The 12,548-nt window shown below is 36.7% G+C and overlaps 1 protein-coding gene across 2 annotated transcripts in view; it reads left to right on the forward strand.

Annotated features, from left to right (window-relative positions):
* LOC116721688 (collagen alpha-1(XI) chain-like) overlaps positions 1-12,548 on the forward strand; it is a 99,850-nt gene that overhangs the window by 42,161 nt on the left and 45,141 nt on the right. For both annotated transcript variants that reach the window (XM_032565577.1, XM_032565578.1), the window contains exons 12-23: positions 2,255-2,329; positions 2,737-2,820; positions 4,193-4,249; positions 5,011-5,064; positions 5,193-5,246; positions 6,480-6,533; positions 6,660-6,713; positions 7,319-7,372; positions 7,455-7,499; positions 8,855-8,908; positions 9,010-9,054; positions 11,794-11,847. In XM_032565577.1, the coding sequence (XP_032421468.1) occupies positions 2,255-2,329; positions 2,737-2,820; positions 4,193-4,249; positions 5,011-5,064; positions 5,193-5,246; positions 6,480-6,533; positions 6,660-6,713; positions 7,319-7,372; positions 7,455-7,499; positions 8,855-8,908; positions 9,010-9,054; positions 11,794-11,847 (684 nt within the window). The remainder of the gene's footprint in view (positions 1-2,254; positions 2,330-2,736; positions 2,821-4,192; positions 4,250-5,010; positions 5,065-5,192; positions 5,247-6,479; positions 6,534-6,659; positions 6,714-7,318; positions 7,373-7,454; positions 7,500-8,854; positions 8,909-9,009; positions 9,055-11,793; positions 11,848-12,548) is intronic.

Below are 12,548 nucleotides of genomic sequence, written 5' to 3' on the forward strand. Positions count from 1 at the left end.
GCAGTCTTCAGGCAGTAACATTTTTGTGTTGTATGTACTTTTTCGTTTTACTTAAAATTGTAATGTGCAAGCTGAAATATGTTTCAGCTTTTTTAAATGAAATTCCTGAATTAAATTAACTGCTGCTCTGTGAAGAAATTTCTGATAAACCACAACAATGACTTGGAAAAAATACTGCATTTTGGTATGCAATCAGTTTATGGAAAGTTTGAAAAAATCAGCTGTGTTGCTGATCAGTGGGATTGCTAAAGAAGTTTTCTTTGAAATATGCAGAATCCCTGAAATTACTTTTTTTTTCATCTCTATTTAAATCTAATCATATATTTGGTTTACTTGATGATACAAAGCATGATCTTGCTTCCCCCAAAACTACCAGTTAAAAACTATTTTCTTTCTAACAGAAAACTTGCGGAACAAATAGGCCATTTGCTAGTTTATTCAACAGCTTTCACTAGTACAAAAGTTTTATTGTTTCACTGAGTCAGGGTGATAAAAAAGTCATTTTTGTTCATCCAGTAAGTCTGTCCTCCCTCTTCTATTTCCTCTCATGGGACGAAATCACTGCGGCTGACAGGGACATTAGAGTTGAGTGGTTTCTATACTCTCTGCGGTTTTCCTTTACGCAGTTTCTGCATGCCGCCTTCGCTCCCCAAAGCACTCAGAAACCCCATCCCTTCCAGCCGTCATTAACGCTAGATGCCGCTATGCTCATGATCACAACTGTGGATGGGGGAAATTCACAGACACTGGGAAAAAAGCGAATGGAAACACATGGCATCAATCAGAGCCAAGATGAGATTGCAGCACAAGAGAGACTGCTAAGTAGATTGTTGTTTCTCTCAAAGTATTAAGCCCTGCCTTCAAGTCTTCAATTAGTTTCTGATGTTTGTGTACGTCTTTATTCAAACTCTTGATGTTGTAATTCAATATAAAAGAATTTTTTTTGCAGCAGTTCTGAATTTTGATTTTTTTTATTTTTATCTTTTGCTGTTTCCTTTATAAATATCTAAACTTCTGTATTGATACCCATATCATTAGTTACAGACATTCTGGGAGTGCCTCAAGTAGCTAACCTCAGACAATGTGTTACTTTTAAAATAATGTGGCAACCACTGACTTTATATGAAAGACAGATGCAACATGCTGATGTCACCCCTTAGTTTGAAGAGGAGGGTTTTGAAACCCTAAACTCAGTGTTTGGGTCCTATCTTCGCGCTCTGGAGTTCTCGCATCCAAAAGTGATGAATGGCGCTAACTGAACCATTCTGGGATGTGGCGTAAATGTACAGGATGAAATCAGCTGTCACTGAAGAGAATGAGACATTTGTTTCATTTTGCATCAAGCTATAAAGAGATTGTTGTCAGAGCTCTAAACATTTTTGTTTCTGTGGGAATAGATTCACTTTTGGAGCCAGTGTCGAGTGATCATACAATAAGGTTGTGTATTGCTGCCAGCATAATCCCACCATTGTTACCAAGTTTTTACATTTTAAGATTTATAGCCGACTTATTAACCCAGTTGTCTCATGCAGGCAATATTCTTTCTTTAGATGATTAAAAATGTATTCTTTTTCAACTAAATACTAAACAGAGCAACAAAATTAACTTCCCATTAAGGCTAATATATGCATCATCCGCCAAAAACTTGAGGCTTACTGTTATTGAAAATAGCAACAATAATGTTGATTTTGATTTTTTTTCATCATCCCAATGTCGTTACTGATATCCCTGAGCTTTCTGCTCTTAGTAGCTAAGAACTTTAGCAGATGTGGGTCCTCAGGACAGCAAAAGTCCTTCCAACGGGACAAATAAATTACTGGAACACAGAGTTTGAAATCATGATATCGGAAAAAGATAGCCTACTAAATATTACATACAATCACTCCTTTACCAATGCAGTGTTACAGAAGCGGGTGTTGCAATGGCAAATATAATTTGATATATTGCAGAAAGATCTGGTAAGTATGGACCAAAATAAAGCAAAAAGTGGTATAAACAAGGTGAACCTGATAAGTTTACTGGAGGGGACATTGGGACGAGTTAAAGTCAACTGGCCTAATGAATAATTACCATGCTCTGCTCAGTTGTGTTGTACTACCCACACAGATGTTAACTTTAAACAGACTTTTAATATCGCTCCCTTTTGTATTGCCATGAATATGATTTCATGCTTCCATGATATTGTGCACTGTTTGAGATGTTTTGTCTTTGACTTTTTAGAAATATTGGATTTTCTCTCATTTTCACTGTGCAGGGTCCTCCTGGCCGTCCTGGTATTCCAGGTTCAGATGGTGTCCCTGGCCCTCCAGGTACCATTCTGATGCTACCAGTAAGTCCTGCTGCTTTCTATGTACTGTTTAGTTGTCTTTTTTCCCCTCACATATTGCGTGAGTCTAATTGTAGTCAATAACCCATGAACTCACCACAGTGGGTAAATTTACCACACTGCAGAAACAGTAGGCCAGCGATGGCAGCCTATTTTCTTTAGGTAACAAATCATTGGCCTTGTAAATGTCAGCCAGTTCAATGGAGTGGAACCAGTGACTGAGGTTTTCAAATGCTCAGCCAATGACACATATTTATGAGAGTTGGTGTTTGTGCTTGAAAGGTGTGGGGTTAACAGGTTTAATAGACTACCTCCTATGGGGGTCACTATGAGATATGCCACTCTGCAAAAGCAAAGACAAGTCCATTTATTTTTAATGTTGTTTTCCTTTTACTTTTTGTGGCCTACAGTTCCGTGCGGGTGGTGAGGCACATAAGGGACCTGTGATAACAGCCCAAGAAGCTCAGGCGCAGGCCATCCTGTCTCAGGCTAGAGTAAGTATCAATGGAAATATTTCATTCTGAAACTCTTTGTGATTTAACTTGCAAATAATATTCACCACATTTATGTGTTTCTTTACTTTAAGTACTAAAATACTCAAGTCAGCATGTATGTAAAGGAGGAGTGCAGACCCAGGTCAGGCTCAGAAGTGGCCAAAGCCGCAGCACATACTTATACCCACTCAGTGGTTCTGACAACTGTAGCACTGATGAAAACAGGTTGAACTTGGGTGCTTTCATCTGTGTGTGATATATTGTCATGCACATGGAAATTGTTAAGCCCCACACAACCACTGAATAGTTAAAGCTTTAGAAGTATGCTGAGCTCAATGGCTCCCACAAGTGGAGTTTATTCATGGTTAGAAGGCATTTGTCACCTTTCAATACTCAACTTGTCATGCCAACAATTCGGTTTGGCATGGGTAAATAGAAAATGTAATGCTTTTCCATACTTCTGTATTTATTTATTCTTTCTGACCTCTCTAGGCAGTGTATAATTGTTCATTCTTTCCAGGTGTTCCGTTATGTACAAATTAGGACATGAATAGGTTTCTTTCTTTTACATCATTGTGTCATCACACTACAAATAAATGTCAGACAACATTTCTGGCTGTCGCACACTGTGGTCAGCTATGAACGGAAGAAAATGCTGAAGTGGTAAACTGTGAACAAGACATGCTGCTCTCAGAGAGGCTGAAATGAATATTTCTGTGGTTGTATTGAACTATTATAAGATGGTTTATGATGTTGCAAAGCCCTACAAATAGCTTTGTTTTTTTAAATTTTAGACTTTTATTCTATTTTAAATTGTGGGTAGTTATAAGAATGATCTTACATGGTTAAGCAAAACAGCAGTTTTGCAAATTCACCTTTAACAAGAACTGTTTACAAGCTCAATTCACTGGTTAAAACTAGCAATTTATGTTCATTTGCATTGTTTTTTTTTTGTTTTTTTGTTAAAAAAAATCAAAAATGTGTGTTTTGGGATTTCATGCAACCATTTGTAACCTGGCTTTTGGCAGTTTTATTTACACTTGGTTAATTGTCTTAGTTCAATTATTACATTTTATATTTTATAAATATTCATAGACATTTCATTAATTGGGAGATTCAGAGTACCTTACATGATATTACATTTTTCAAATGTAAAAATCAAAGTCATCACAAATTATCATTGGGGTAAAAAATAAAATAAACATTTTTTAGTTATTGTTATACGAGTCATCTCTAAACAAGTGGCCGTTTATCCTTGATTTAAAGGGTTATCAGGTCTTTCAGCATATATAGACGGTGCGTATGTATGTATACATATGTGTGTTCTTAAATAGTAAGTAATGGGCTATACTTTATTTTGATTTGTCCTTAGCTAACAATGAGAGGCCCCCCAGGGCCTGTGGGGTTGGCAGGAAGATCTGGACTTTTGGTGAGTATCTTCATACATTGACATGTTGCCATCACTGAGTTCTCCATGTGATAAAAATACAGTGATTTAGATATATTTGAAGATCAAGTTATTTCACTATGTAATCGTGAATAAAAGGCAGAGAATTTAGTTTTCTGCGTAAAGACGTTCCAATCTAAATTTTGTGGCCATTTTTTGTTATCCAGTTTTTAGAAAGGCATAAGATAAAAAATATTATAAAAAACATTATTCAGCATATGTTTTCCTTGCCTTAATGTTGTAATTTGGGCCTACACATTTTATATTGCTAGTAACGGTGGCATCTTGCTGCTGTGTGAGAGAGCAGCAGTGTGAAATGTTTACTATAAGCTTAAAGCAAAGGCAAGAGAATGATGGAGTTGACATTTTAAAATGTGTTTAACATCTCGGGTTTCTAATGTTTCATGACAGAAAGAGCTTGAAATCTCCTTTGAACCTTCCTGTTAGCTGATGGATGGCTCTTTTTCTTAGCAAATTAAGACACATTCTTGTGAAATACAGTATGTTTTTCTTGTGACAACTGATATTTCACAGTATTGCTTGAAAGAATATGAACATTTCTATATTATGAATATGAATATTGTCGACCACATATTCAGTTTGGTCATATTGTTCTCAGACAGCACAAGGATGTTACTGGAGTCCTTCAATTCTTCTGCACTAGAGAGTTTGTGCACATGGAAATATGACTCAGGGATACAGCTATCATCTGTTTAAATTGCTTTCTTTCTGCTTCTACATAGGGACCCCCTGGGGCTGCTGGACTCAAAGGTGACAGCGGTGACTCTGGACCACAGGTGAGAGGCCTAGCTTTTTGTTGGTTTTCACAGTAATACCTCTGAATTATAGGTAACATCTACGTTGCTCCTGTTTGTCTGTTTCTAAAAACAAATAATAATAGTGTACATTTACATAATCTGTACAGGGACCAAGAGGTCTTCAGGGTCCAACTGGTGTACCAGGGAAGGCAGGAAAAAGGGTAAGAGTGATTTAAACGTAAAACTAATTGAGTGGTTCATCTTCTCTAATGTAGCACTGCAATGGTGATGTACATACACATAATTTGGGAAGGTACAATTGATGGTATTATGGCTTTGAAAGCACTTCATAACATTGAGTCAAACTAAGTCCCACTTATGGATGTATTTTAAGAAACCACTTTATAAGCCCTGTTTTTTTTTATGTGATATCATGAAAAAAAGGATCAAGCATGATATTACATATCACTTACAAAGAAAAAGATTATGTGTCCCAGAATCTAATCTGTTTTGTTGCAAAATGTGTAAAATCAAACCCAGGACAAAAACAAAATACTTTGTAATGATACTGGCTGAAAAACTTTACAGTTATTATCTATGGTGATCTGAGTCCCATGCAGATATATGCTGAAAGGCTACTCAGAGATGAAGAAGCTATTTCTCAAAGAGCAACAGAAAAAAAATACCAGATTACATTTTACAAATACACTTAATTTTTAGAGACTTGTACTATGGTTTCCCTAATGACTGTTGGATACATTGGATGGATGAATGTTATGTGGTTTGATGAAATTACATTTAATGTGTTTAGCCATAATGACCACTATTACATTTTGAGGAAAAAGGGGAAGCTTGTAAACCTGACAACATTACGGAGAAATATGGATGTTGCAGCTGAAAACATAAGTCAAGAAGTTAAAACGTAGGCACAAATGAAACTTCCACCTGGACAAAGGACCTTGCACAGCACCAAATGAGCTGTGAAGTGGCTTCAGGACAACAAAAACAATGTTTTGGAGTGACCATGATAAAGCCATGATCCTAGCCTCATAGTATCTTTATGAGCAGATCTATAAAAGCAAGGTAACCCATAAATCTTTACTCAGTTACACCAGTTATGTCTGGAGGAATGGGACAAATTCCCAGCAAAGGACGCTTGTGGAAGGATACGCAAAGTATTTGTACCCAGCTCATACAATTTAAATGGCAATTTTGATTGACCTGAAATTTGAAAGTTTTCTTTTTTCTATTCAGTATGTGTAAATAACTTTTTTTTTACTATAAGTGCAGTTTAATATATTTGCCGGCTTTAAAATCTGTGCCTACATAGAAAGGAAACTCCTTCCAAACTTTTCCTGTTTGAAAAAAAAAAATCATCTGCGTTCAATGACTGCACCTATGTGTTTACTTAACTATAAACTTATAAACTGAAATGATGTGTGTGTGTCTTCCAGGGTCGGAATGGAGCTGACGGTGCACGAGGAATGCCAGGAGAGGCAGGCGCCAAGGTAACTTGCAATTTTCCTAAAGAAAAACATTAAATTATAATTTTTTCAGTGTTAATTTTAAACAAATTCACATCCTGTTAATTACTGGTACACTTACCATCTTGAGATGTCTTTTATTTACTTTAGGGTGACAGAGGTTTTGATGGCCTCCCCGGTCTTCCTGGAGAGAAAGGACACAGGGTAAGCTTGAAGGAGTAAAACTTAGTGTTATTTAAAATCACCATTGTTCAAGACTTATGTGTTGCATGAAAAAGCTGATTGGGGTCTAGATGCCACCTGATTTATCAGCACAGTGTGATGTGAATGTTCAGCTCATGTATACCATTAGGCCATTTGACCTACTTAGAGAGGAGGGGACAGCTTCAGATCCACCTAAGCAGTGTTTAACCAGGCGAGGAGGCGAATGATGAATGTTGAGTTTAGAGAAACCAAACGGAGACACAAAGATCACAGACGGTTATTTTTAGATGGGATTTTAAACCTCGTCCTATACCAGATAATTACAGAGGTAGGCCGGTCCTTATAGAGCTCTATGAATAGTGAAAACCATATATTGCGGGGCCATGCCCATTGTGGTGACCATGCCAACTTTAGATTAAAGGCGGTTTTTGCTTGTTTTCGTTGTATTTTTTACACCCTCAATTTTCCACATTTCTGACCAACGTCATATTTTTGCTTTAAACTACAATCTTTTTTCTCAACTGCACAAATTGAGCATGTAGATTCTCTTTTGACTGCAGCATTTGTCATCTTTGTTGATGTTGTCCCTACGTGATCTATTCCAGGGAGAACACGGCCCCAGTGGTCCTCCAGGATCTCCAGGAGATGACGGGCCAAGAGTGAGTTTTTCGTCTGTCTTGTATCACTTTCAAATACCCATAAAATTGCTAAAAAGTCCAAAATATGTCTGCTTAATCCCAGGGCGAAGACGGCCATGTTGGACAGAGAGGAGTGGCTGGAGAGAGTGTAAGTATAATTCTAGTTAGAGGCAGGGTCATTGAGCTTAAAGTACAACACCTTGGAAAAATATTAATTTTCCTTGAACTACATCACATTTTATTATGCAAAATTTTTATCTTCCAAATCAGAATCTTAAAAGTGTGGGACACCTCTGTATTCAGTCTGCATGAGTCAATATTTTGTAGAACTATATTTTCTGCGATTACAGCTCCAAGTCTTTTAAAGTTTGTCTCTTCCATCTTTGCATACATAGCAGCTCAGACTTCTGCAAATTCTTTTCAAATCTAGTCACAATTATCGAATATATTTAGGTCTGGACTTTAACTGGGCCATTCTTACACATGAAATATCCTTTAATCCAAATCATTCCTTTGTAGCTCTTACTGTATGTTTTGTGTTGTCCCTTTGGAAGTTGAATCTTCACCCCAGTCTCACTTTTGCAACAGTGATCAGATTTTCTTCCAGGACTGCCTTGTATTTTGCTCCATCCATCTTTCCATCAACCAGCTGTCCTACTCCTGGATAATGTGCAGTCTTAGCTTTCCCCTGATGTATTGCTTTGGATTTGTTTAACAAAGTTCTTTTAGGGTCTCATGTGATCAGAGCGTCTTCTTCCCCAACATGGCTTGTAGCAGAGACTTGGGGCCTTATTTTTGCCACTCCTTCAATCATTGATTTCTGATAGTCTGTAAGGGTATCAGGTTCAAAGGGGCTGAATAAGTGAAAACCCTGTATCCATAAATTCCTAATCAGTTCAGATCAAAGGGTGAATGTCACCTTCTCATACCTTTCAGTTTTGTTTTTTTTTTTATTCATGGCTTTGCCAACCTTCTTTACTCTGGGGACCACTGCTTTTTGTGTGCAGGGACCATTGCCTTTCTAATCTCAACCTTGTTATAAACAGTTTCTGCATAAGAGATCAAAAAGTAGGACTGGAATTTCTTTTTTCTTTTTATGTCCGTGTGAAAGTAAATGGTCCGTGAAAGGTAGCAGGAGAAATTTGCTCCCTCTTGTACCCAAATTAGCAGTATCCTTTTAGAGAAACGGTTGCACCATATTTCATCACGCACTAGCAGGAAGGTAAAAGAGTAGAGTATTTTAGCTGACATTAAATGAATGTCTTTATGTTTTACAAGGAGAAACAACTTTCATATTAGCTTTCCATCGGCAGTGCTCATCTATGACCACATGGGGGTTTGTGTTTCACACAGAGCAACATTTAAATTCAGTGCCAGGCAGTTTTAGTTTATTCTATAGTACCTTGACATTTTTTTTTAAATGTTGCATTTAATAAGTTGTGTTGAGGTGGTTTTGTTAGTTAGTTTGTTTTTTAAACATTGTTTCTTTCTCTTTATAAACAGGGCCCCAGAGGTTTGCTTGGCCCCAGAGGGTCCCCAGGTCCTCCAGGACAACCTGTAAATATGATTTGTTTGTGCTCTGAACTGAGTCATACCATGCTGCATGATTTACTTCTTTCTTAACAACAATTTTCATCAACCAATTCTGTTCACTTTAGGGTCTTTCTGGACTGGATGGTCAAGCTGGTCCCAAAGGAAACATGGTGAGAAGTATTTGTGTTGTGTTTCTTTAAAAGGAGAGGTGAAAGTCAGACTTTTTCTGCAGGACCACCTACTTTGTGTGAGGCTTACTTTTTTGAAGGACTGTGAACTTTAACTCCAGTGCAACAATGCAAGGGAGGATGCCATGACTCAGCTGTTGGTGGAAGCAGAACCTATTTCATTTACTTTCTAACTGTATTTTGAGGGTAAACAAAAAGTCTGTTCTGTGGCTTAGCTTGCCTACATCACTTTTTTACTGGGATTTTCACAGAATACAAAATTGCAAATTCTACATTTTAAAGATTTAAATTACCAGCTCGGCAATGGTAATGTTATCAAACAATTTTACCAACACCTTTTTTCCCCAAATGAAAACTGAATAAAAACTTATTCAACTAAAAATAATGCATGTCTACTTATTGCAAAAATAGTTAAAAAATATTTTCTATTATTGTATAAACCTTAATATCATATTTTTATATACACTTTATGAATTGCATAACCTTATTTTACTTACTGTCTAACATTAAGTTTAAACAGCAACATCAAAAGCCTCATCACAGTTTGCATTTGGACTTGAGGACAAAAATCTAAATGTTGACTTCTGGTCAGAAGAATAGAATAGAATAGAATAGAATAGAATATACTTTACTGATGTCAAAGGGGAAATTGCTTAAAACTACCCTAAAACTTCTATGTTTGCTTGAATCTTCCAAGACTGAGAACACCATCACTAAATGTAAAGTACTGTGGTGACAGCATTATTTTATATTTTCCTCCATCAGTTTATATTTTGGTTGGGTAAATTTACCATAGGTTTAGTTAACTTAAATGTACTTAGTATTTGTCACTTAAACTAAAATGGAACAATGTGTGCTTCAGTCATATCACTAAGACCAGAGTTTTGACTTCAAATTATTGACTTCAGATTCAGCTTGATAAAAGACTTGGAACTCGAGCTTGTACTTATATTTTGACACCAGCAACTAAAGACTTCATCCTGAGCTAAGCATTCTGACTTGAAAACATTTAATATCTTACTCTATTATTTTAATTGCAGACTCCAGTTAAAATGTCAGCTTTTTATGAAAAAACATTAAACCAAAGTAAGTAATTTCTGAACTTTTCCTACCTTAGTTATGACATGAAGTCAGTAACTCAGTTGAAAAGTACAGAAAGCTTAAAAGATAAAATAAATATTGTAGATGTATGAGGATTGACACCTTTAAACTAATGCTTTATTAAATCACCTTTTGATTGTATTGCAGCATTCAGTCATTTTTGGATTGTACTATACTAGGCCCTTTTTTTTTTCTTACAAAAGCACTCCAAATCTGTCAGATAGTGTGGAAATTTTCTGTGCACAGCCCACTCCAGATGACCTCATTTTTCCCCTCCATTTCAGGTATGGTATCCAGTTGGGACATTCCAAATCTTTTTGGATCTTTTGGAAAGACCATTCTTTTGTTGATTACGATGTGTACTTTAGGTTATTGTCATCCTCAGAGATTATATTCTTCTTCATATTTTGCTTTCTAGCAGAAGTCTGGATGTTTTACAAATTAAAATTCAAAGTGAAGCACTGCACTCCACACTAGTTCATGCTGGACAACACAAAATGTACCTTTTTTTTTTTTTTAAGTAGTTTATCATGGCCAGATCTAAAGAAATTCAAGAACAGATGAGAAAAAATCATTTACATCAGTCAGGAAGAACAAAATTTGAGATAGTTGATTATCCTTAAGGCTTTTGGTAAAAATACTCTGTGGACTGATAAGGCAACAGAAATGATGTTATGGAAGGTACAGTATGTGTCCTTAGCAAAGCATTTCAGAATAAAACACATGTACTGATTGGTGGTGGCAGTGTCATGGTCTGGGACTGCTATCTTAATCAGGACCTGGACAGCTTTCTTTAACTGATGGAAGTGGGAATTTTGCTGCAATCCTAAAAGCAAATTGCAGTTTGCTGTCAGTTTACTACTTTAAGCTCAGTAGCTCCATATTTGTGCTGTAGGACAATGATCTGAAGCACATCTGCAAAGTTCATCTTTTTGCTGGTGTGCTCACTTTGGCATAATCTTAACAGGCTTTTCATGTTTGATCAACCTCCAATTTGGTTGAGTTTGACTTCTTCAAAGAGTGGGTCAAAACGGGGCATGACCCTTGACCAATCATGTAGAGGACTCAGTGCCAGTAACAAAAATACTTAATGGCAGTTGTTGCCTACAAGGGTGGCACAACCAGTTATTATGCTTAGGAAGCATTTCACATAGAAACAAGTTGCTTTTTGTTTGATGTATTTAAAGCATTTAAATACATTTCAACACAAAAAGGCAAAAACCGAAGGACTCTTTAAGGGGACAAATACTTTTTTATGGCACTGCCTTTACCTACTGTGTATTCTTAGTGACTTTAACTGTCTTTGAAGTTTTCCTTTGCACGTTTTTCAGCTCTACCAGCTGGAATAGACATGTTCATTGCGGTTCTTTTATAAAAGTTTGAATCCAACACTATTTCATGCTTGAAAAAGGACATTTACAATTTTTGTCTGTGTGTTTGCCCTCTGATAATGGATCCCTACTAAACCAAATACCAACACTAATGTCAGAACAAGATATCTTGTTTACCCCATGAGGAGTTATACTTCTTAATTCATCCTTTCTTTATTTTGGCTGCTGCTGAAATGTTCGGAGTTCTCCACGTTAAATAAACTGAATTGTTTAATTTTATTCTGTGAAGGGTCCGCAAGGAGAGCCAGGTCCTCCTGGGCAACAAGGCCTGCCTGGTCCTCATGTAAGTGTTTAGTTATTTACATTAATCCTGTTCGATCACTTTCTCCTTCTTTTTATGTATATGTTCTCATTCACTCTCTTCCTCCTTGCTCTGCTGCTTTTTCTCTTCATTCTATTTCCAGTTTGCCATATTGACAGTGCAATAGGGAGCAGTATAATCTTGAATGATCCCCCACATTTCTGGTTTTTAAATCAAAAACTCTTTGCACATTTTTTCTCAATGCACTCCCCCAGCCCAGCTACTATCCCTCTGTGAATGAAATCACACTTGAGAAAAGAGTAAATCTTTGTTTCAGTCCTGCTAAAAGCAGCAACAACACTTGGATCCAACAGAAATTGTTCACATATTAGACACCTAATTCCATTTTTGAGTCAGATTTGATGTGAAAGAGGGCCTTTTAGTATTTTCGCCAGTGCTGAATGACCTCTGCCAGGTATAATTTTCAGTCCTGCTGACAATCACAAAGTGAATAGAACAGCGTCATTACTTTGGAAAGTATTAGTGGGAACCTGCAGGATGGAATGCAGGTTGAATGCATAACTTATTCACAGCCAGAGACACATTAATGCTTTCCAGCAAAAGCACAGGACCTCTGGAAAGTTTCTCTTTGTAAATAGCTGTTTCAACTCTTTGTTTATGGGCTGAAATATGAAGTTTTAAAAACAAAATGTTTAAAACAGTAAAATGATGAGTAACTGTAT

The sequence above is a fragment of the Xiphophorus hellerii genome, chromosome 6 (assembly GCF_003331165.1).
Source record: "Xiphophorus hellerii strain 12219 chromosome 6, Xiphophorus_hellerii-4.1, whole genome shotgun sequence".
Classification (NCBI taxonomy): domain Eukaryota; kingdom Metazoa; phylum Chordata; class Actinopteri; order Cyprinodontiformes; family Poeciliidae; genus Xiphophorus; species Xiphophorus hellerii.